Genomic DNA, 24,903 nt, shown 5'->3' with positions numbered 1-24,903 from the left:
ATTATAATATTCAAAATTTATTAGACTTTTTTTATTAGGATTTTATGCATCAAATTTCTATAATAAGCTTTTATAAAATATTATTTATTTTCGATGCTTATTTCTATATTAATTATGTAAGGGAGGTTATTTTTCACACTACTTCTTTATTACACTATTTAAAAAATAAATTAAACTTAAAATATAGATAACTTTATATGTCTATAATCTGTTTAATTTAAGAGGATTTAAATTTTAAGAGGAAAAAAAATTAAAAGGACATTTATTGTTTGAAAAATATTAAAAACTTTTTTTCAAAAATATAAAAAACTATTATAATGAAGTAAAAAATGATAATCTAATATCGTCAACTTCTAATTAATTAGATACAGATAAATAAATTATAAAAATATTTTAACCTACATGATTACTAAGAAGTATGATTGTTTTTTCATATATCTGTAAAAATATTTCTGTAAAAAAAACCTTTATGATTTTAATCTTTTTTTTTAATATATTTAATTTTAGATTAACTAATTGGCACGAGATGTTTATGAATTGCCATTTAGTGGCCCCTGTATTAGCCTATGAATTAAATAATATAAACAAAAAGTTAGGGTTAAACTGAAAAAGATCTAGGGCTAAACTGAAAATAACTTTTCTCCTTGCGGATGTGCCTCCGCCTCCTCCTCCGGACGAGCAACGAAAAACTCGAGCCCTCCGCTGTTTTTCGCCGCCGGCTCCTTGCTGCACCTCCCAATCTCTTCCCCCGTTCTCCCCTTTTACCGCCTCTGGATCCACCACCCCTGTTCCCTTCGCACTCTCCCTCCTCTTCCGCTCGTAATCTCACCTGTCTGAGGAGGAGAAAATCGTCACACGTCGTGGTTAATCTGGTCGACTAAACTGTGCGGGCGCTCAGAAATCGGGCGAAAGCTGTTCCCACGGATTTCCCGAGAGAACCGAACAGGAAAACTGCTGGGTATGTGCATATCAAATTGAAAGTAGAGGATCAGTTTTCATCAACCCTATTCCTTTTTTGGCTCATCTAGCGATTATTGTAAAAGTGGTGGTTTCCATTTAATGGTAACCCTAATTGAACTTGTGGTGCATTGGTCAATTTCTATTATTTCTTATTAATATTGATTATTCTTTCGAGGTGGAAATGGTACAATTTGCCTAGTGATTTACTTTGCTGGTGTTATTATTTGCACAGTGGATAGTCAATCTTCTATCGCCAATTTGTTGATGGATGACAATGTGAATATGGAAGTTGAAGAAGATGAGGATGAAGATGATGTGGACTTCAATCCCACACGTAGAGGTGAAACTCTGTCAGAAGCCTCATCTGGCTTAAGTTCAAACAATGAATGCCATGGTGATGATGTTAGTGAAGACTGCGCAAGTTCTTTAAAGCATCACGATGATGGTGCATCAGCTAGCACTCTCTGCTACAATCTACAGTCTGGTGCTGAAGATGAAAAGAGGGTCATGTGCAACCAACTGGTGGATCGATACTTAACTGAGAAGAATGATACTGTTTTAGAAAAGCCTAAGCCTAATCAATCAGATATGCCAACGAGTAAGGCAAATGAATCAGGTTGTCTTGAAGGAAGTAATTACAACGTCGCACCTGAGAAAGAAAAGGCTGTTGCTGAAGAACTGAGCAGAGAAGAGTTGCAACAAACCGGTATGAGTTCTTCACATCCATTAATATCCAAGAGACCAGCTATTGAGATAGATGATGAAGATGCAATTTGCAAGCGCACTAGAGCCCGCCATTCTCTAGCAAATTATACACTAGAAGAATTGGAGGATTTTCTTCAGGAATCTGATGATAATGATGACTTTCAAAATGTCAACGAGGAAGAGGAGTACCGTAAGTTTCTTGCGGCTGTTTTGCTAGAAGGAGATGATAACGGACAGATGGGACATGATGATGAAATTTTGGATGATGATGATGAAGATGATGTTGACTTTGCAATAGAAATTGAGGAGGCACTAGAAAGTGATGTTGAGGAAAGCTTTGACGATGACAAGAGGGCAGCTGACCAAATTGAGGAAAACACTCATCGACCAGAAACTCGGCAGAAGAAACGGTTGAGGGAGACTGCTGAAAAGAAGAAATACTTTATGGGGCTGGAGAAGATACCACTTCGCCCTATTTTACCATATATCTCAAATGGACAAATAGCTCCAGTGCCTACCCTTGCATTGCATTTCCCTTCTCCTGAAACCTTCTCATGTTCATTTTCCCCTTCTGGGGTTGAATCATCCCATGGTTTTACATTTCAACAATTAGGACAGCTATACTGTCAGATACATGAGCATATTCAACTCCTTATACAGATATTCTCTGTTAGTGTGCTTGAACCTTCCCGCCAAAAGGTAGTGATGGACATTCAAGAGTTGATCATGGAGATGATTGCCAGACATGAAGAAGCATTGGCTTGGAGAAAAATACCACATGATGTATCCTGTTTTCAGCCCACTTATCTCCGCGCATCAGTGCAGATTGATTCTTGTGGGAGTTCTGAATTTTCTCACTGGATTCCTTCCATAGATAATCCCATATTTTCCATTTTTGATGTTGCTCCCCTTAGGATGGTTAAGAGTTATATGGCTGATGTTTCATCTAGTAAGTGATCAGGATATCATTTATCTTGTGGTGCGTTCATCTTTTTTTGCTTTTCTATATGCTTTAACACGGGCTCTTGCTAATTGCAGCTGTTTCAAGGTATAGACAAAGTCATTTGGAGGACCCACTTGATAAGAATCACTTAAAAAGGGAACCTCTTTTCCCAATTCCTGTGCATACCTCTCAGATGGGAACAGAGGACTCTTTTATTGGTGAGTCAAGTGCTATGTCCTCAAGGAGCACTTCTACACTTTCAGCTGGTCAATTACCACCCAGAAAGTCTTTAGCAGCTACACTTGTGGAAAATACCAAGAAGCAAACAGTTGCTCTTGTTCCTGCGGACATTGCCAAATTAGCACAGAGGTTTTATCCTCTATTTAATTTATCTTTATTTCCTCACAAGCCTCCCATTGCAGCTGTTGCTAATCGCGTGCTCTTCACTGATGCAGAAGATGGGTTAGTGTTTTTTTTTTTGGTTTTTTCTAATCACTTTTTCTTGTTTGCCACAAGATCCCTCGTTCAGTGGAAACAATTTAAAAATGTGCTAGTGCTGCAACCCTTCTGTGAAACTTTAGTGACTATTTGATCATAACTTTTCATTGCTATCCATTTCAAGTTGTTGATTGGTATTATTGTGCTCAACCTAATACTTATTTTGCATGTTGCAAACAATAAAGCATTGCAATTGAAGGGACTGGGAATGGCTGTATTTCTCTATACTTCCATCTATTGGTTCATAAAATATGGGTTGATGTTGGTGTATTAGAGTATTCTCAGTGGTGAGGAAAAAGAAAATCTTAGGCTCATTAACTAGTTATGCTATCAGGATAAAGCTATATGGGGATTGCTTTTTCGAGTAATGGATTGTAGAGATGAAGGCAAGGCTGATATTTACACCAATTTACATCTCTTATGTGTTTTCTGTTTACAGCATGCTAATAACTTTTTGTTAGCTGTTGAAAGCATAGGGAGCTTATCTAGGTGTTACATCTATTATAACACAAAGATGTTGTACTATTAGACCATTTAGTCGGGCCAGATTCTAAAATAAGTCCAGAATGGTTCCCATGAACTCAATCCAGGATGGTTATTTACTGCATTTATCATAGTTTACTTTGTCTTTGTAGGAATCTTGATAAACCTGTATATTTTGTTGTATGGTTCTCTTTTTGACATTTTACTTGAGCAGATAGTTAATGTCTAGGACCATACTGTTGTTCTATGTGTTTGTTAAAGATAATCATATTATGTTTAGCATCTGTCTGTCTCGCAGTATTTTGATGAGGCATGCCCAATAGCTTTCATTTACTACTGCATTTATTTCTGAAAATCCTCATAAACTTGTGTTTTTTTTAATGGTTTTCTGTTTGATATTTTGTTAAGCAAAGTGGTTGGCGTCTAGGGCCATATTTTTATTTCTGTATCATTGTAAAAAGATCATATTATGTTTAGCATCTTATTGGTAGTGCTTTCAATAGTTTAATGAGCCACTCAAGTATTTTCCCTGTATTACTTTCCTGACATTTGAGTTTTTTATCAAATGGAAGCACTCATCCCCGAGCATAGATTTTATGAAAAAAATAACTGCATTGCACAGTTTGATTCAAGAAATATTCTACTTCAAAATTGAAGACAGCTTAGAGATGTCATTTCTTTTTGATGCGCATTGTCACACTTGTTGATTAACCAATTTCAAGATTCCAATACATTTTTGTGGAGAATGTGCTCTAATTAGATACACGATTCATACATACCCATATAAAACACACCAACATGCATATTCATATACTAACAGGTGAACTTAGAACCTGATCATGCTGCTGAATGCTTTAGGAACTTTAGAAATGTCAGTTTGTTATATTGGCATGTTTTTGGAAATGAATAATGAACTGCAAGGAATACTTAACCAAGAATAATTATCGAAGAAACACTTAATCTAGATAATTTGAAATGTTGGGACTCGTTGCCTTTTTGTTTGAGGAATATCACTTGCTGATACCCATGCTTTGAACATTATGATTCATCATGTTCTTTTATGCATAGTACTTCTATAATACTTCTATATAGTTCATTTGTTTTAGTATTGTATGTTCTAATATGGAGATTTCACACAGATTATTAGCAATGGGGCTGATGAAATACAACAGTGACTGGGAATCCATACAAAAGCATTTTCTACCTTGTAAATCGAAGCATCAGGTTAGTCCTATTTGCTGTCTCAATGATGTTTACAGAACTGGTTTTCAACATAATTAGTGACAGGCAATTTTTCTGGCGATATTTTCCTTGAAAAATGGATTTTCCTGCTGTCCAAAATTTGTTGGGTTCATTGTCAGTTTTCTCATTTTATGGCTGTTCTAACTTATTAAATTAGACAAAAATGACTGTCTGGTAGGATTGTAACTCATGAGCAAAATTTGATGATAATTGTTTGTAGAGAAATTGATGAATAAATCAGTGTTTGCCGTCGGAATTCATTTAATTGGTAGGTTGTCATACTTCCTTTTTCTTTGTCGGTGCTCATAGGTCTTATGATCAGTGTTTTTCTTGTATAATGATATGTGATATTTTGTGCACATGTATGAGATGTCACAACTTGTATATTCATATGCTAACTCCTTGATATGAAATGGTAATAAGAGGAGAATCAAAATCTTGAAGTAAATGAGTGCAGGATTGCATGGTTTCTACTTTCTCGAGTTTATAGTGTCTAATAACTTATCTTTTAGTCCTTGCTTCTGTTCTTTGATGGATCCAATAGAGATTAGATCTAAGTTAATTGCCTTTTTTATTTTATGTCGAGGATGCTTGGACTCATTACTGAGTGTTGATAAAGTTGACCTGTGATGGCTACAGTTTTTCGAATGAAGGAAATAATTATCCCATATTCCTGCATTGGCCAAGAGATCAAACCTTGTTTGTTTTTTTTTTCTTTATGATAAGTTTGTGAATTATAACAAAATGTGCTTTTGCCATTTTTTATATATTTTTTAAGGTTGTTCTTTTGTGGTTACCTTTTTTCTTTTCTCTCTACCTTTCCCTGTTGGGAAAGAGGATGTGCAACTCACACTTATTGCTTTAAATCCCACTTACAACTATCTATTATATTCCATACTTACACTGTTTGCAGTCTCCTCACCTGCTAATAGGCCTGGAATCCACAACAATCCACCCACATCTGGTTCTCTTCACTTCCTTGGCCAACCACTCCTCAACCCTATGTAACTCTCAAGGCCTGGGGTTTATGGTCGTCTTCCAGTCTTCTCTCTTTTTGCCAATTTCATTCATCCTATGATTGCATACTAGTGTATATGGTTGTCTTCCCCAAGCTTCTAAGCTATCAGTGAGGATAAGAAACTTTATTGCTCCTCTGTCTCATGCTACATCCATACTCCCTCTTGACTTCATATAGTTTGAGGTACAGACGCAAAGGTGGTTTTGATGGCTGTCATGAAGGATGCTCCCCCTCCCCCCCCTCCCCCCCCTCCTCCTCCTCCTCCTCCTCCTCCTGATTTGTTAGTGATCTACCTATTCCCACTGGGCCAAGTCCTAGATCTATTGCAACATCCACCTCTATCTTCCCCCAGTCATCTCCATCCATCTGCTGAAACACTTGAGTATTAATAGGCTGTTGTTTAGTGTCTCCCACAGGAAGAGCCTGATTCTCTGTGGTACTTGTCAGTTATATATTTTCTTCCTGACAATCCTCCATTCTAACTGCGCTCTAGCCTCCATCCCCTCTAAGAAACTTATAGCAACACTTCAGATTGTAGCACCATTTGTTGTTTTCTGCCAAATAAATTTGTTTTGTTTCTGGACTATCCAGGTTGTCTATGCCATTTCCATTTCAAATTGCCACCTGCTATGTCTGTTAGTACAAAACTTTTATGCTCTTCTGTTAGAGTTTCCCTTGCAGCAGGCTTATTGAGTTATTCCACATATCATCCCAGAATTTAAAATTTGATAGTTCTGCGATTACCCACTTTCCATGCATAACCATCTTTGCTATAGCTCCATAGGCCACAAATACTCCTCCATAAGGCTGAATCCAATCCTTTCACTACAAAGTCCCACCTGCTGCATCTTCTCCCTCCACCATATATTCCTTCCAGAGCATTTACCGAAAACAGTTTCTCCCTGCCATCTGACATTACAAAACTTGCCCAATATTTGCTATGTTTTGCTCATTTGTGCTTCTTATGCCAAGGTCCCCTTCTCCCTTGAGTTTCTTGATCTGATGCCTATTGACTGTGTGACAACTTGTCTTTTCTAGCGTGTCTCTTTAGATGATTCTCATGCACATCTCCTTCATTTATTCGCACACCAAGCTAGGGAGTTTTCAGGCTTTCATTTTGTACTTAGGGATGACTATTAAGACTGATTGAGTCAGTGTTACCCACCATTCCACTGAAAGCTTTTAGGCTGACCACCCTGATAATCTCCTTCTCATTGTCTCTACCACCTCCAACTGTTTGGCTTTGGTGGGCCTGCCTCTCTGCAAGTATGTGCCCAGATATTTCACTATGCTTCTAGTTGAAACCTGATAGTCCTTGGAGAAGATTGTTTTATTCTTAACAATTGACATTTTAGTGAATATCACTAATTTGTCTGCGGAGAATAGGTGAGTAATGGTTGGGCCCCTTTTGCCAAAACATAGGCCCTTCCAATTACTCTGATCAGCTTCAGCCTGGGTTAACTGCTATGATCTCTCTATTTATAGTATAATCTCATAAGGAGATAGCAGGCATCTTTAACCGAGTCCTGTAGAGCTCTTAAAGCTTCCAGTCACTTCTCATTCAACGGAACTTGAAACCAGTGTGTTGTTACATAGTCCACCATATACTGTGGAGTGTAGGTGGTAGTTTTACCTTCCTCAGAGTGTCATCAATGAACTCCCAGTTTATTCGCTTTTTAGATCAACCTTTTCCATCATGTATCCTTTGTTCTCTCTAGAATTCCTAAAGTTGTGCATGGCTTCTTGGGCCAGTATTATATTATCTTGAATGTTTTGGCTAGGTACACATCTTGTTTGGAAAGGAGGGATTAATTACTTTAGGATCAGACTGATTCTGTCGTCCACTGTCTTTGTTGCTAACTTGTAAGAAACATTACATAGACTTATCAGTCTGAATTGACTGACCTAGTTTGGATGCTTCACCTAGGGAATCAGAAATAGAAAGGTATAGCTCACATTTCTTAGTTCTCCTTTGTGCTCAAATGCCTTTCTAATGAATCTGGATTCTTTCCCCTACAATATTCCAGTTTTGTTCTAAGAAAGCTGCATCACCCCTTCCTACTGGGTTGGATCTTCAAGCCCTAGGTAATTTCTTCTGTTCCATGAGGGAAAGGCCCCCACCAGTCGCTTACCAGGACGTCTAATCTCCAACTTGTAAAGGTTACTGTGAAACTGTACTGTCATATCTTTTAGTCCCTTGATCACTTTCCCACACTCCTTCTTGGTGTTCTTCAGTCCAAGTATTCTGTGTCTATTCCTTCTCATCAGTGCCCTTGAATGGAAATAGCTTGTATTTCTGTCATCACATTGAATCCAATCTGATCTTGCCTTCTGAAACCCTAATAATTCCTCTTCAGTTAGTACTCTATCCAACTCCTCCTTCTAGTCCGATCTCCAGGTCTTCCAAATATGGGCTCAGCTTGGTATTGAAGTGATCTTGTATGGATGTTTCCAAAATCTTGTATGTTCCATCTAGAAAGGACTGACTAAAGCTTCTTCAGATTCTCTGTCAGTCAGACCTCAGACCAAGTTCTTGCTACTGTCGCTTTGAAGTCCTTATGCAACATTTATGCTGCTAGAAATCTGAATGCTTCAACTAAAACCATTCACTGGAAAATTCAAATAATTAATGCCAATGCTTATTTAATGGAAGCAGTCCAAATATCTAACAATTATGATTGACACTGCTATGCAAGAGTAATATCTCAACATCTTCTCAGAAAGAGAACATTGAGTTGACAATCTTGGACCAGCTTTATTTTAATTACTTTGTTGTGTAAATGAATGAATATATAGGGATAACAATACTATACATTTGTGATTGGAGTGTCAACGTTTGATTATTTTATGAAAATGAAATTGAGATATCATTAGTGCTTTTTTGGGGATTAGATTGATGCACCTCATTGGAACTTATACTCCAATTTATTTATTTTAAATATGGAAATGAGAGAAAGAAGAGGTAAAAAATAACTTCTTTGAAGGAGAGGAAGAGATGGAGGCGTAGTGAAGGTGGTGTGGGGGTTTCTGCGATTATAAAGAGGATGATGTAATGACTACAAAGGGATGGGAGACAAATGAATGACACATTAAGTTCATACGCGAGGGGAGATTTGCTCTCTGCCTTGATAAGGTGGAAGCATTAGGGAAGAAAGTAACAAATTTCTCGACTTTTTTTCTCTTCATTTCTTTCTTCCAAAAGAAACAGTCAAATTTTATTTACCTATGCCCCTTCCTCTCTTCTGTTTCTTTCCCTTTAAAGAAAATGTAGGCTAAGGTGAGTTCTTATTGGACCATTGAATTTTTCTTATTAGTTCTTTGCAACCTCCATTAAATAAAATTTTTAATTTCTCTTTGATCTTGTAGATATTTGTGAGGCAAAAAAATCGCAGTTCTTCTAAGGCACCTGATAATCCAATCAAGGTATGCATTTAGAATACTTCTCATAGCTCATTACAAGTTACTTATTGTGTTGCGTTTCTTACTCATTTTTCTTAATTCTACCAGAGAAAAAAATCCATCTCCTATCTCTTTTACGGAGAGTTAAAAAGTTTGCAATTTTTCAAATATAACTCCCTTGAAATCTGGAATATAGCGTTAGATTAAAGTGGTCCAACCATGGGATGCTGTTGCCCGCCGTGAGCGTTTCCCGATTTACCCACGCGATCAGTGGAAAACTTCCGTGGGACCGGGCCAGTTACCTGGTTCATCATTTTTTTAGATTACAGTGTTAAACATGGTGCCAAACATGTCAAATATTTTTATTCATGAAAATTGATTTTATTTACGGTATCTTTTAAATAGCAATATACTTATAACACATGAAAATAATAATAAGCTTATAATATATAAAAAAAAGGCAGCCCGGTGCACGAAGCTCCCGCTATGCGGGGTCTTGGGGAAGGATCCATTGTACGTAGCCTTACCTTGCTTTTTGCAAGAGGCTGTTTCTAGAAGCTTATAATATATGAAGAATAATAATAAACTTGCAATACATGAAGAATAATAATAAGCTTATAATACATAATGAATTGGAATGAATAATAATGAACTTTCAACTTTTGTAGTTTTACCTACCGTTGGACTGCAAGTAAAAAAACTATTTTTTCAAAAATTATTAAAATATAAGTTAGATGCATAGACGACCTAATGCGTATAATTGTTAAAAGAGGCACCAAACAATTAGATTATTTACTTAGGGTTTAAAATTTTAAATTCAAGGGATTGATTTTATGTAAATGAACAATCAAAAGGGACCCTAAGATAATGATATTTTGGTAATGTTGATCTTGTCTAAGTAGATTTGGTTTTGGAAATTTGGTCAAGTAAAACTTGAATTTGAAAGTTTCAAAGTGACTTGGAACTAAATTTTGAGGGAGTTTGAACATGATTTTGAAAGAATTCTGAAGTAGGGATGATTTGGTAATTTTAACCTCTTAGGATTAGACTTGGACCACTTGGTCAGATTTGAGAATTTTGTCAGGTGAGGATTTGACGTGGAACTAAATTCACGTTGTGATTTGGATTTTTGATTAAATGAATTTCACTTTAATATCTAGAGAATCTTAAATAGGGTATTTTAGGAATTTTAACTTTGTTTGGGGGGACTTGAAATCTCTTGTGAGAAATCTCTAAGGAATTTCGGTATCATTTGATTTGAATTGGTTGAATTTGAAAATTTTCATCTTGTATAGTATAACTTGAGATAGTGAAATGAAATTTATTTAAACTAAAACTAATTTATTCGAGTGATTTTGACAGCATCCTAATTTGTGGACCATCCAGTTATTTTGACTATGCAAAATTGGTCAATGCAGAACTCAATAGATTTGATATTCATTTGAAATGAATAACAAACCAATAGCATTTGTTTCAACCAAAGCACAGGTTGTTTAGCTAGTTCAGAGCTTGTTGTAATTTAGAGGGCATTTTAATAAGTTGATGTGTTCTAAAGTTGTCCTTGTCAGAAATTAGAGAATTTTATGCTATTTCGAAGAGTGACATTTCAAATCTGATGACTTTGAAATAAGATGAATTGATATCATATGTATATCAATGATAATAGTTTAATAACTAGGTGCTCAAAACTCAAAAGGGTCAACTATTGGATACAGAATTTGTATTTGAGAATTTGTGTAACACCTTAATTTAGTCCCATATGGTGAGTTGTGGGTTAATAAAGGAGGTCTAGAATCATAGATGAATGAGCTACTATTAATTTGGACAAGCATTTTTGGGTTAGTGGTTGAGCCTTATAAGTTTATGGTTCAATTCTCTCATCTAAGCAGGTCGTAAACAATTGGTATTAGAGTAGACCTAATCTTAGACATGATGAGGTATTGGAAAGAGTTGCTCATGTGATAGTGGAGCCACCATTGAGCCTCACATACTGTTGATTAGTGATAATTCTAGCTATATGACTTGAAGCTCAAATTTATCAAATTTGAAATTTTGAGTCACGTAGGGACTTAGAATTTGATCTTGTGGAATTTCTATTTTATATTGAGAAAACTTTAAGAAGGGGAGCCTTGGCGCAATGGTAAAGTTGTTGCCATGTGACCAAAAGGTCATGAGTTCGAATCCTGGAAACAGCCTCTTGCAAAAAGCAAGGTAAGACTGCGTACAATGGATTCTTCCCCGGGACCCCGCATGACGGGAGCTTCGTGCATCGGGCTGTCTTTTTTTTTATTGAGAAAACTTTAAAGTATTTTGGGAAATCCGTCCTTTTCCATGCTGATTTAGGTAATTTTAAGGATTTAGATTTAATGGATATCTTTAGAAATTATATAGTGACTTGAAGTTAGATTTTGAGGGAATTTGATTTATCAAAACCCTCAGGTAGGAGTATTTTGAAAAATTTAATGGCTTAGGAGGGGTAAAGATTGAGTTGTCCTTGCTATGACGTTTTGGTTTAGTGGCAGCAGAGAAAGTGTTATTTCTCTGCAAGAAGAGATGGGTGACTACATAGCTTGTGGGTTTGGCCAAAGAAGAGGGGAAGATGAGATTAGTGATGGTCGCAAGTGAAGACGACATTTTAGGTGTTGATTGAAGGAGCTTGGCACAAGGGAGACCTTGAGGATCGATGATCCAACAAGGTGGATAGATGTGTGGTTGGAGGACTAGCAGTTAGGCTCCCTTTGTTTAGACATATATGGAAAGTTAAGGAGTGGGAGGGTAGGTGTAGTGGATAAAGAATTTATTTATATATTTCTTTTGTATGTCTTATGTGTAAGAAAAAATGGTGGAGGAAATATGTGGATACTCTTTCAATTAGGTCTAACTTGAGCACCCATTTAGTGATCTAGAATGCTTTGAGTTTGAATGAGCTATTTTTAACTTGTGCTCGATTAGTACGGTGATTGAGCCAACTTTGAATCCATTTCAAATATTAACCACACCTATTATTTCAGAAAATTATTTAAATATTTTTAAATTAATCTATAATTTTTAAGATTATTTGAAATTTGACAAACAATTCCTCAAATTTATTTTAAATTTTAAAATAATTTTCAAAATAAATAAACTATTTTCAAGGAATAATTTTAAAATTTCAAAAATATATTGGGGAATTTTTAAATAAATTTTAAAATTTTAAATAATTTCAGATATGCATGAATAATTTCTAATATTATTTTTGAATTTTCCAAATGGTCTTAAGAATTATTTTTAGGATTGTCAAAATAATCTTGAAAATTTAATTTAGGACTTATAATCAATTTTAGAAATCAACCACAACAACCAAGCCTTATCCCACTAGGTGGGGTTGGCTATATGGATCCTATTACGCTATTGAGCTCTATCTCCTATTATATCTTCATCTATACTTAAATAAATTTTATTTTATTTTATTGTTGCTAACCAAGTCTTTTCTTGTCTTTCTCTTCCTCGTTTGATGCATGTGTTTATCATTGTCTAACTAGAACATTTATTGGTCATCTAAATACATGCCCGTATCATCTTAAACGTGCCTCTCGAATTTTCTTTCAATAGATGCAATTCTGACTTTCTTTTTAATGCTCTTGTTTCTTATTCTATCCATCCTCGTATGTCCACACATCCACCTTAACATCCTCATCTCTACAACTCTCATATTCTGTTCATGTGCTCGAGTCATAGTCTAACATTTAGCTCCATATAATATAGTAGGTCTAATTGCGATTTTGTAGAACTTTCTTTTAAGTTTTAGAGGTACTTTACGCATAAAACACTTGATGCTCTCCTCCATTTCAATCATCCTGCTTGTATTCTATATAAGACATTTCTCTCAATCACTCTTAAATATTTAAAGCTCTCGCAACTCATCATCTCCTATCTTATAATCGTCTTATTATGTCTAATATTGCTAAACTTAAATTCCATATATTCTGTCTTTATTCTAAAACCTTTCTCTTCTAATGTTTTCCGCTAAAATTCTAGTTTAGTATTTACTCCTTCATGTGTTTCATCTACTAAAACAATATCATCTGTAAACAACATGCATCACGGTACTGTGTTTTGAACGTGTGCAGTAAGTTCGTCCATAATTAGTGTAAAAAGATAGGAACTTAGAACTGATATTTGATGTAACATATCTTTATTGAAAACGTTTCAATTACTCCAACTGAAGATTTTACTCTGGTCGTTACATCCTCGTACATATCCTTAATTAGTTCAATATATGTTACGCTAACATCTCTCTTTTATAGAAACTCTATCATAAGTTTTTTCTAAGTCAATGAATACCATATGTAGATCTTGTTTTTGCTCCCAATATTTTTTAATTAGTTGTCTAAGAAGATGTATAATTTCTATAGTCGACATTCCAGACATAAACCCAAATTGATTTTCGATCTCCGTGGTCTCCTTAATCTTTTTTCTATTATTCTTTCTCAAAGTTTCATGATATGACTCATTAGGTTAATACTCCTATAGTTTGCATAATTTTGTACGTTTCTCTTGTTCTTATATAAGGGAACTAGAGTACTTACCCTTCGTTGATTAGACATTTTTTTCATTTTCAATATTACGTTAAATAATTTTATAAGTCATTCAATACTTTGTTTCACTAGGCACTTTTATACCTCTATCATCTGTACTTATTTAAAGCTTGTTTTACTTTTGAAGTTTGAATTATACGTTAAAATTTAAATTTCTATGCTCATTTGACGTATTTAAATTACCTAACTTAAATTGGTCACCTAAACCTTTATTGAAAAGCTTAAATTGGTATCCTATTGCATTCATCTATAATACATTTTATTTAGATACGACCTCTTGTCTTCTTTTATCTCACGTTAGATATTCTATAAATGTCGTTTTCCCCTTCTTTTGCATCTAATTTTTAATATAATCGTTCAAAAGTTCCATTTTTTTACTTCATTCACTACTTTATTAGTCTTTTTCTTTGCTATTCTATATTTTTTTTAAGTTTTTCTCATTTTTACAAATATATAATTCTTATAAGCTGTTCGTTTTCCTTCACTTTTTCTTGTAATTTCTCATTCCAACACCAAGATTCCTTATTTGGTGCATGTCAATTTGACTCACCGAGTACACTCTTAGCTACTATTTCAACTTTGATACCATCTTATCTCATGAAGGGGAGCGCGCAATAGCAAAGTTGTTGCTTTGTGACCAAAAGGTCACGGGTTCGAATCCTGGAAATAGTCTCTTGCAAAAAAAAGCAGGGTAAGACTGCGTACAATGGATCCTTCCCCGTGACCCCACATAGCGGGAGCTTCGTGCACCGGGCTACCCTTATACCATCTTATCCCATATCGTATTAGAGTCATCGTATATTTCACATAATGCTTACTCCTACCTTCTCCTTGAATATATTTTGCTTCTCACTCTTTAACTTCCACCACTTAATTTTAGAAGTCGTATATATTGTATATATATATTTTTTCTATTGATACTATGTTTGAGGCTTATATCCAACACTACTAACTTATATTGGGTAATTAAGCTTTCTCCAGGGATGATCTTTACAAATATTCCTATTTCTCTTTCTAACCATAAGAAAGTCAATTTGCGATTTATTATTCCCACTTTTGAATGTGACCCAGTGTTCTTCTCTTTTCTTAAAAAACGTATTAGTTAATATAAGATCATATGCTATCACAAAATCCAATATAGTTTTCTCTTCTTCATTTCTCATTTCAAACCCATAACCCCTATGTACCCTCTCATATTCCTCATTTTTTTTCTCTGACATGCCTATTTAGATCATCTCCTATTAAAATCATTTCATTTGACAGAATATTTTATAATACTTCATCTAGGTCATCCCAAAACCTTGATTTGGTATGGTAGCTTCATCTAATCCTACTTACGGTACATATATGCTAATTATGTTCCTAGTTTCTTGCACCACTATTATCTTAAGGGCTATAATTCTATTCCAGTTTCTTTTGACTACTATAATTACATCCTTTAACGAACTATCTACAATAATATCCACTCCATTTGTTATTTTACTCAAAGCATAATTTAAAACCTGAGTTCTCTATCATCTTTGCCTTCTTGCCTACTCATTTTGTCTCTTGTACACACAATACTAATTCTTCTCTTAATCATCGCATCTACTACATCCATTAATTTACCAGTGAGGGTTCTTCCATGTTCCAAATAATTATTAGTTTTCCTATAATATTTATTTTTATCCAACTTATGGTGCGAGAACTCTTGCCTATTTAACACTACATCCAAGTTTTCATGGAAATATATCGGTCCTTGCCAATACGTTACAATTAGCTTCTACAACGCAAACTCTTGCATATTTAACACTACATCCGAGTTCTGGAGATGCAGCGGTAATTGTCGAGACGTTACAGTCGAACTCTACAACATGTTCCTTCTAGGGAACAACTTAGTATTAGCATAATAGTTTAATTGATCCATTAATTGAACATTTGCCAGAGTTTCACGCTGGCTGACAACTTAATGCAACCTTCCTCTTTTATCCGAGCTTGAGACCGGATATGACTGATTCATCAATTTTAAATAATTTTGAAAATTAATCACACTTTTTGAAAAATTTTAAAGTGTAATTATAATTAATTTTTTTGTGAAGTTTATTTATTTATTTATTTTGTATATTTGCTATTGAATAATTTTATTTATACCTCTTGATATTGGATTTAGGTTAGGGATGGCTTGTGCAGATATGTGGTTTAGACTTGTTGGATGCATAATGGCATATCATTTGGGTTTGTTAGTTGTCTTGAGGTTTTTCTATTGGTTGCCTTACGTCTTAATTTTACTTAGGCTGTGCGGCGGATGAAGACCTCTGAGTTGACTGCAGATGAGAAAGCCCGCATCCATGAGGTGATGATTCAATTAACAATTATAACTTTTTGGTCACTATAAAAAACAACTGCAGCGCTTTCTTATATTGTTGATTGTTTGTTTAAACCAGGGACTCAAACTTTTTAAACAGGACTGGTTGTCTGTTTGGAAATTTTTTGTTCCACATAGGGATCCTTCTTTGCTACCACGGCAATGGAGAATTGCTACTGGAACTCAGAAGTCTTACAGAAAAAGTGAAGCTATCAAAGAAAAAAGGAGATTGTATGAAGCAAAACGAAGAAAATTGAAGGCTTCAATGAACGATAAGCATGCAGCAGCTGAAAAGGAGGTTAGTTTTGCACAATGAGCAGAATTAAGATGGTTTCAAGTTCTTGAATACTGTTTTATCTTTCTAAACACCTTTTTTTTAAAAATTTTTTTTTCCTCTTCATTTCAGTCTGATGATAATGAAGATGATAATAGTGGAGAAGACATGGACAATGAAAATGAAGCTTATGTACATGAAGCATTTCTGGCGGACTCGGAAACTGGGTGCTCTAACAGCATGCCGTATGAGATTTCTCCTTCAGGCTTTTGCAGGAGTAGCATACAGTTTACTAACATGGTGCTCTATGATGGTGCCTATGCTAGTGGGAAATCTGCTTCCAATTCAGAAAAGCCCACAGGAATCATGAATCCATTATCTAATTGTGGTGATCTCAGATACACTTCATCAAACAATCTACAGTTCAATAACCATTCTCTTATTTCAAACCTTGGGGCACCGCAAAGTCACTTGGGATCCTTACATGGTCCAGGGCGGAAATTCAAAGGTGCACGGGTGGTCAAGTTGGCACCTGGCTTGCCTCCTATAAATCTTCCTCCTTCGGTTCGTGTCATATCTCAGTCAACGCTCCAAAATCATCCTAATGGTTCTTCGCATTCTCATATAAGTAAGAATGGCAGTATGAAGGCATCAAAGTCTCCTGGAGCTGTGAAAGGAGAAAGTAATGTAACATTGCTAGGAGAAAAATCAAATATGATACTGGGAGATTGTTTAGAAGCTAGACATCGGCGAGATGGATCTGCTTCAGATCAATCTGTCACTGAAGAAAATGTCTCCCAAGCAGATCTTCATATGCATCCATTGCTATTTCATGCATCTGAAGATCGGTTTCCATCATATTACTCGATGAACAGATACCCTATTGCTTCTAGTACTTATCTCCTTGGCTGTCAAATTCAGAAAGACTCCATGTTCTCAAAGTCTGAACATTTAGTTGCAACGACAGACAATAACAGTCAAATTCAAATTTCTAGAGAAGCACCAGTAGATTTATTTTCAGTGGACTTCCATCCACTTCTGCAGAAAGCTGGTGATGCAAGTGCTGGTCTTGATATTGAATCTTCAGCTGGCCATTCATCTAGCAGGCTCCTCAATGAATCTCATTGTGAACTGAGAGAACATTTGGTTGGTAACGGACAACTTCCAGCTGGTGGAGCATCTCCAGGCCATCAGGAAAAGGAAAACAACCTTGATTTGAACATACACCTGTATTCAGTGTCAGAAACAGAAAAGACAAGAAAGGCTAGAGATGCTAGTTTGCTTCAATATGATGAGCTAGGAAGTGCAAGGACACAGTCTGCGGCAATGCAGAAAGGCTCAGATGTGGACATGTCAATCCACCTCTATAACAAAAAAAGTTCTGAAGTTGCAGCTTCACCTGATACTTTAGTCCGTTCAAGAGGATGCTGTGGAAAAGACGTCAAGTCACTACGAGTCACACGGGTATCTGATGTTTCTCGAGTCCAGTGCACAAATGATTTAGATGAATCTAATTTAGATATCATAATGGAGCATGAAGAATTAAGTGACTCAGATGATGAAAGTGCAAATGTTGAGTTTGAATGCGAAGAAATCGATGACTCAGAAGAGGATGAATCTGAATATGTTCGACCTAGAGAAACCCCTAGTAAGGTATCATCTTCTGTGTATTTCTGAGAAATTTTAAGATTCAAATTCTGTGTTGAATATGATTGATAATTTCCCTGTTTTGAATTCATTTCTCTCTCTATTATTTGATAGCTTTATGCTTGTGTTTTATGTTTACCTTGCTTTATCATGGATCATACTGAAGAATAAAATGAGTTGGACTTTTATCCACTGCTCATGTTATGAGTAATGACTTGAAGCAATTACCATTATGAACTCGTACAACTTATTTGCATCCTCTGCAATTTAATTACCATCATGACGCGTGTTTCTTCTTGCAGGAACTTTTAGCTTCTGCTCCAGTGTGGGACAATGACCAAGGCAACTGTAACTTGGATCATTCATATCAACCAATGTCGGTAAGACAAGAAACAGTTGATCAGGCTATAAAACAGCCTGGCTTAGGATGGTCATGCCAAAATCTACTCAATACGGAAGCATCACAGGTATCATCCAAACAAGAAAGTCCGAAAAGAGACACGTCCAGAAGCTTACAAACTGTACTTCATTCTCCTCGACAATTAAAGAAAGCTCGAAATCCAAAGAGCTCTAAAGTTCAACTAGTAGGAGCAATGCAAGACAATGATTGCAAGACTATTTCGTCAAAAAAACGTTCAGCTTGTAAATAATTCTTTATAAATCTCTAGTTGCTGGTGTCACGTGTTTTGCTGCCAAGTCTGTGAAATGGTACTCCATGGTGCAATAGCTGCCTGTCTGTCTACCTTTCGATAACTGCCTTGCAGCCTGAAACTGCACTGTAGTAGTAACCAGAGAAATATTGGTTAGTTGTTTTGTAGGATCTTCTCATGAGTAGTAATAAAGTCACTTGCATAGCATATCAGGGGAATCAAGACTGTTGAAATACATAATAATTACTCTGATTTCGCCTTTGTTTTCCTGGCAGCCAGTGCATCTTTGAACTCATTGTATATGATCAACTGGCCTTGTAATTCAGCAACTCGAAAAGATGGCCTAGACTTATCAGAAATCATAGACTTTATTTAAGTAATAGTTATACTCAATGACTTGTAGAGATGAAAATACTTGGTCATATATGTCAATTCTATTTCATTAATCACTCTAGTCCTAACTATCTTACCTATGTTTTGAATGTTCGAGTAGATATATTTAGATGACTTCCAGGATGTACGAGTTAGGATTGAACATGATACACATTCTTCTGTTACAATTAACTTCGTGATTAAATTAAGATCAAAATATCTTGTGCATGATAGAAAAGAATAGGCAGAAAGGGTTTGCAGTTATTGTTGGCCGGGCGGGTGGTTCTCTTCCCTAAACCACAAGGCGGCGCAGTTATAACTGTTCGTCACTCTTTTTATTTTTTTTTAGCATCGATCGAAGTCTTAAGACCATCGAGCAAGATTCACCTATTAGTCATTATTCCAAAGATTAATAATTATCTATGATTTATCTTTTCTATGTTGACTCTAGGACGAATTGACAGAAACATTAAGGAGGAACATATTTATCTTTTTACCACAAGATTCACCTAATCCTTAAAACAAGTAAGCGAGAATAATCTACTTGTTTTTTAATACATTTTTGTTGGTCGGTTGTTGGATCAGATCACCTCCCATTCCTCTCGTGTATGACCTCGCAGATGATTGATTTCGTGGACGAAGCAACAAGCTCCATGGAAGAAGGAGCCGCTCGAGAGGAGAACAACGCCGAAGAACAGTGTGAAACTCCTTCGAGTTCTTCGGACAAAGATCGCTCCTGCTCTGTTCTTTTCTACCAAAAGGTGCAAATCTTTGGCATTTTTGGAAATCGTTCCTGACTTCCTTCCCATTTTTGGAGAAAAAAAGTGTGGAGTATTCCTTTTAATTTAGGTCCTCGCCGAGATCTTTGGCACCTACTTCTTAATCTTCGCCGGCTGCGCCTCCGTCGTCGTGAACCTGACAACCAAAGGCGTCGTCACCTTCCCGGGCATCTGCGTCGTTTGGGGCCTCGCCGTCACCGCCTTGGTCTACTCCCTCGGCCACGTATCCGGCGCCCACTTCAACCCCGCCGTCACCGTCGCCTTCGCCGCCTCCGGCCGCTTCCCCTGGAAACATGTCTGCCGGCGTCCTACTCTGCTATAAATATTCATCCACGGAAAAATCGGAAGATTTTACTGACGCATCCGAATCTCGATCGTAGGTGCCTGCTTACCTCTCGGCTCAGGTGTTGGCGTCGACTTTGGCAAGCGGCACGCTGAAGCTCCTGTTCGGCGGGAACAAGCACGAGCTCTTCTACGGCACCGTCCCGGCCGGCTCCGACCTGCAGTCTCTGGTTCTCGAGTTCATCATCTCATTCGCCCTCATGTTCGTCATCTCCGGCGTCGCCACGGATCACAGAGCAGTGAGCGCACGTCGCCACCACTTCCGCCCCAGAATTAATGTCTAGTTCTCAAAATTGATCTTTGCTCTGCAGATCGGAGGCTTTTCCGGGATCGTGGTCGGAGCAACCGTCTTGTTGAACGTGCTGATCGCAGGGTGAGTATAATCCGATCTCTAACCATCATAAATTCAAAATCAAAGAGAGTTCTTGAATGAAATGGCGTACATGGATCGCAGGCCGACGTCGGGGGCGTCGATGAATCCAGCGAGGACCCTCGGGCCGGCGATCGTGTTGGACCAATGGAGGGGGATTTGGGTGTACATTCTGGGGCCGACCGCCGGCACGGTCGCAGGAGCGGCGGCTTACAATCTCCTTCGCGTCGGCGACAAGCCCGTCCGGGAGATCAACACGTAAAACATATAGACGTCGATGCAAAGTTCCATGATTTCAACTGTGAAATTATAGATAGAAGGAAAAACTTTTCTTGAACTTTCTCGTTCCTTAAAAGAAAATATTGCAGATTTTAATGATAATAATAAACCTTTCAAGTTCACATTTCCATTGTGTTAGGATTTTACTCGATTCTGATGCTAGAGTTTCAGATATTGCTTAAACTTTGTTTTTTCCCTTTCATTTGACAAAATTAACACCGGGCATTAAATACAATTTTGTATTATCAAAGTTTGACAAGTTACTATTATTTTTGTTTTTTAACAAATGAACGTGTAGATCTGAGTATCTTCCATGATAAATATAAAAAAGAACTAAAACATTTCGTGGCTGGCACCTTACAAATTGATTAAATAATCTTTTGATGGCACATTAAAAACTATTTAATTGATTCCTAAAAATCTCGATTGGTAAAATCTTACAAGTATTAACTCAAAGATAGTACATGAAAGATCTTATTTACTTTGAAAGGTAGGATATATATATATATATATATATATATATATATATATATATATATATATATATATATATATAATTAGAAAAATTGCACAACGGTAAAATTAGAAACAATTTTAGGAGACTAAATTGCACAAATATTTTTTTATATGACTAAATAAATATATTTAATAATTAAAATTTTACAACGGTAAAATAATAAAAATACATGAAAAGTAAAAATTGAAGTCTTTTTACTCCGCTTTTTATGTGTGTGCACGTGTGTGTATGCGAATTAGAGTTTACCAAGAGACCAATAAGAACTCGAGAGCCTCTTCCTTATCTCACTTAACATTGATCTAACTTGGTGAACTTTAGTTCAGGGTAGTCCATGATCACTAGTTTCATCAAGTCAACAGGTAAACTCCATTTCTGCTAGTAAGAAAAGCCAGCAAATTTATAATTTCGGCAAGGAACAGAACTCCACAAATTCTGGTAGAATACAAGGTGAATCGAGATCTCGAGGAGGGGGAGGAGGTCACCTCATCTATCATGGGAAGAAAGTAGAAACACCTTGACTGATTGGCACATAAGTCTGCGACGGCAGATGAGTCGGTACAAGAAGAGACAATTGAATTAATTCTACGAGACTGCATTTGATGAAAATATTGTAATATTTCCTCATTTTTAATTTAGAAAAAATATCCTTCTCAATGTATACAACTAGATTGTCATCCATCCATTCCCCATTCTATTACGTAAATCAGTATTCACAGTTTTCATTACAGAAAAACTCATTCAACGGAAGCAGTTGTAAACTGGTAAAACTAATGCCAACTCTACCATACCATACGATAAACCAATGGGAAAAACAAATATTTTTCAATTTCAACTAATTTCTAAGCAAGAATTCCCAAGTCATCAATTGATGAAAATTGAGGATCATCTTGCAAATTATAAAAGTAACTCATAAGTTGTTGTTTCAAAAATAAATAATCAGTACCAAAGAAGCCCTCGGGATAAAAATCAGCAAGATGGATGAGTTTGTGAATATCAAATTGAGAGAGAATTTCTTGGATGAAGACATGCTATGCAACCAAGCAATTCCGTACTAACTTCTAAAAAATGATTATTCATTTCTTGTATAATTAAATCAACAACTTAGCATTCAAATTTGTAACCATGATAACATTAATAATCAATGAAATCACTTTAACAAAAAAATAGATTTTTAGAAATAATACTTGACAAAAAATCTCTACATGATAATGATGAAAATTGGTGATGAGTTGCCCTCTATGCCTGCCATAACTACGAGTTAGCATATTGTCCTCCACATCAAGTATTGGGATCATATTCAATTAACAAAATGTGTTAACTTGCTCCAAAATTATTTGCCATCCATCTCCCTTGAAGTCTTGTAGTCGGCATTTACACTTCTAATCAAGGACATGACTTGAACAATATTTTGATCCCCTTGTTGTAGGGAAAGTGATAACTCATTTATAATTCCTGATATATACTTCATCAAATGCAGCACAAAAATAAATTGATAATTCTCCATCTTCTCAATTAAACCCACGACAACACCTTTATTCGCAGAATAAGAGGTGCCATCATGTACATTTCCTAACACTTCTATCACTAAAGACCACATAGAGCATATATGAAATAATGTTAAGTAGTGTGATCCCCAACAAGTATCCCCAACTAGTTTTTTTATTTTTTTTTCCTTTTCCACTAGTGCTTTCTCCACTTTCCAATTCAAGAATTATCTTATCATGATGAATCTTTCTAAGATGATCTCTCCTCTTACAAGATACTCTAGATATATTCATAATCATGGTGACATTCCTAAAATATTTACTCACAGTAAAATTATCATGGGCAAAAGCAACAAGAACTAATTGGAGTTGGTGAGAGAAATAATGAATATACATTGCAAATGGATGTTCTTGTGGTATCAGAGATTTCAACCCATGGACCTCACCATGAATATTTGAAGCCCCATCATATCCTTGGCCTCTCAATCTAGATAATGATAAACCATGTTGCACAAATAAAGCATCAATAGCCCTTTTCAAAGAATAAGAACTAGTGTTAGTCACATGCACAACTACAAGAAATCGTTCAATCACACATTTTTCTTTATTCACATACATCAAAACTGTTAGGATCTTCGGATGGCTAGAGAGGGGGGGGTGTGAATAGCCTCCTCTAAACGCTTAAGGAATTTCTTCCTACAAATCGTTAGCGCAGTGGAAATATGCAAAAAAATGTAATACACGAAAAAGAAAGACAAGCACCACTAACACCAGTATGTACGAGGTTCGGGGATAACTTGCCCCTACTCCTCGGCGTGTCCGTAAGGTGGACGATTCCTTGATCTTTAGGTAGATCACACCCCGGATAGATTCCGGCTAAAGATTTCCTCCTTCTCGGTGGAGTAACCTCTCCACAAAGTCTTCAGAGATATGTAAATGAAGCACAAGACTTATAGCAATTAGTGGCTAGAAAGAATGAAGAATACGCTCACAGCCACACGAAGACGACAGCAGAGCGCAAGAAGAAAAACAACAGCTTCTTAGCCAAGAGCTCGAAAAAACCTTTTCACTTGCTTGATCGATTCTTGTTCTTCTATCATCTTCCTTCTTCTTATGCCTCTGTTTTTCCACTGCATTCAACCTGTACAGAATCACTATCAACCTGCACCGAATCGCTGCTGCAAGCTAAGGCGTCGCCAATCACTCTTCCTCCTCATCTGATTCTCTGAACTCACACCAATAGAACCCATGTTCTTCACAGGTGTCTCTGAGCTCGAACCAATAAGCAAGAGTCAAGCTGACTGTCAACTGATCGCAGCCAGATCACAGCCAGTGAACGTTGATGCTCCAATTGTACCATTTACAGCGAAACACAGTAGAAAGAAACCTTTGTTTTATTCTCCTGATGGAGTTTAATTTGAATTTAAGCATTGACATGATACCTGCAACCTGCAAATTAAAAAGCTCACAACAGATGGTTAAATCAGACGAATCAGAAGTTGCAAAGAAACAGCAGAAACTACAAACATTATCGTGGATCGGTCAACAGATCGATCCACAACCTTTCTGACCGATCAGGACATAGCCTGATCGGTCCAGGAAGGCTCTGATCGGTCTGTGGACCGATCAGGCTATAGGTGGATCGGTCCACAGACCGATCCCCTATCCTTTCTCTCGAAATCCGTTGCCTCCTGATCGGTCACCAGACCGATCAGTAATTCTCACAGAGAGTTACTGATCGGTCACCAGACCGATCAATAATTCTCACAGAGAGTTACTGATTGGTTACTGATCGGTCTGGTGACCGATCAGATAACCATAGTATCACTGGATCGGTCAACAGACCGATCCAATGCCTATGTAGGTTTAGAGCTTCCCAGCCCTAAACCCTAAAGCCTTCCTGGTCTAGAGAACGAGCTACCGAGCCCTCTCTGACCTAGTCCGGAGAACGAGCTACCGAGCCCTCTCCGACTTCCACGTCCAGTCCAGAGAACGAGCTACCGAGCCCTCTCTGACCTAG

At 36.6% G+C, this 24,903-nt stretch overlaps 2 protein-coding genes across 2 annotated transcripts; both read left to right on the top strand.

The window, feature by feature from the left end:
- The first annotated feature begins 645 nt into the window (after nucleotides 1-645).
- On the top strand, nucleotides 646-19,189 carry LOC121991846. The gene is made up of 9 exons (XM_042545905.1): nucleotides 646-958; nucleotides 1,193-2,614; nucleotides 2,704-3,070; nucleotides 4,729-4,813; nucleotides 9,216-9,272; nucleotides 16,098-16,157; nucleotides 16,249-16,467; nucleotides 16,576-18,096; nucleotides 18,393-19,189. The coding sequence occupies exons 2-9, from the start codon at nucleotides 1,225-1,227 to the stop codon at nucleotides 18,738-18,740; spliced, it is 4,047 nt and encodes a 1,348-aa protein (XP_042401839.1). The 5' UTR covers nucleotides 646-958; nucleotides 1,193-1,224; the 3' UTR covers nucleotides 18,741-19,189.
- A 493-nt stretch (nucleotides 19,190-19,682) lies between these two features.
- LOC121989907 (aquaporin NIP1-3-like) lies at nucleotides 19,683-21,005 on the top strand. Its single transcript, XM_042544204.1, has 5 exons — nucleotides 19,683-19,873; nucleotides 19,962-20,186; nucleotides 20,272-20,472; nucleotides 20,545-20,606; nucleotides 20,688-21,005. The coding sequence occupies exons 1-5, from the start codon at nucleotides 19,721-19,723 to the stop codon at nucleotides 20,863-20,865; spliced, it is 819 nt and encodes a 272-aa protein (XP_042400138.1). The 5' UTR covers nucleotides 19,683-19,720; the 3' UTR covers nucleotides 20,866-21,005.
- The last annotated feature ends 3,898 nt before the right edge of the window (nucleotides 21,006-24,903 follow it).

The sequence above is a fragment of the Zingiber officinale genome, chromosome 6B (assembly GCF_018446385.1).
Source record: "Zingiber officinale cultivar Zhangliang chromosome 6B, Zo_v1.1, whole genome shotgun sequence".
NCBI classification, from domain to species: Eukaryota; Viridiplantae; Streptophyta; class Magnoliopsida; order Zingiberales; family Zingiberaceae; genus Zingiber; species Zingiber officinale.
Note: the sequence above shows the minus strand (reverse complement) of the source record. Positions and strands in the feature narration are given on the sequence as shown.

Bases quoted from the DNA above. Each gene is read 5' to 3' on its own strand.
- LOC121991846 (XM_042545905.1), top strand. From the start codon at position 1,225: ATGGATGACAATGTGAATATGGAAGTTGAAGAAGATGAGGATGAAGAT. The intron at 16,468-16,575 runs GTTAGTTTTGCA...TCTTCATTTCAG, and splicing joins ATGCAGCAGCTGAAAAGGAG to TCTGATGATAATGAAGATGA. The intron at 18,097-18,392 runs GTATCATCTTCT...TTCTTCTTGCAG, and splicing joins CTAGAGAAACCCCTAGTAAG to GAACTTTTAGCTTCTGCTCC.
- LOC121989907 (XM_042544204.1), top strand. From the start codon at position 19,721: ATGACCTCGCAGATGATTGATTTCGTGGACGAAGCAACAAGCTCCATG. The intron at 19,874-19,961 runs GTGCAAATCTTT...CTTTTAATTTAG, and splicing joins CTGTTCTTTTCTACCAAAAG to GTCCTCGCCGAGATCTTTGG. The intron at 20,187-20,271 runs GTCTGCCGGCGT...TCTCGATCGTAG, and splicing joins GCCGCTTCCCCTGGAAACAT to GTGCCTGCTTACCTCTCGGC.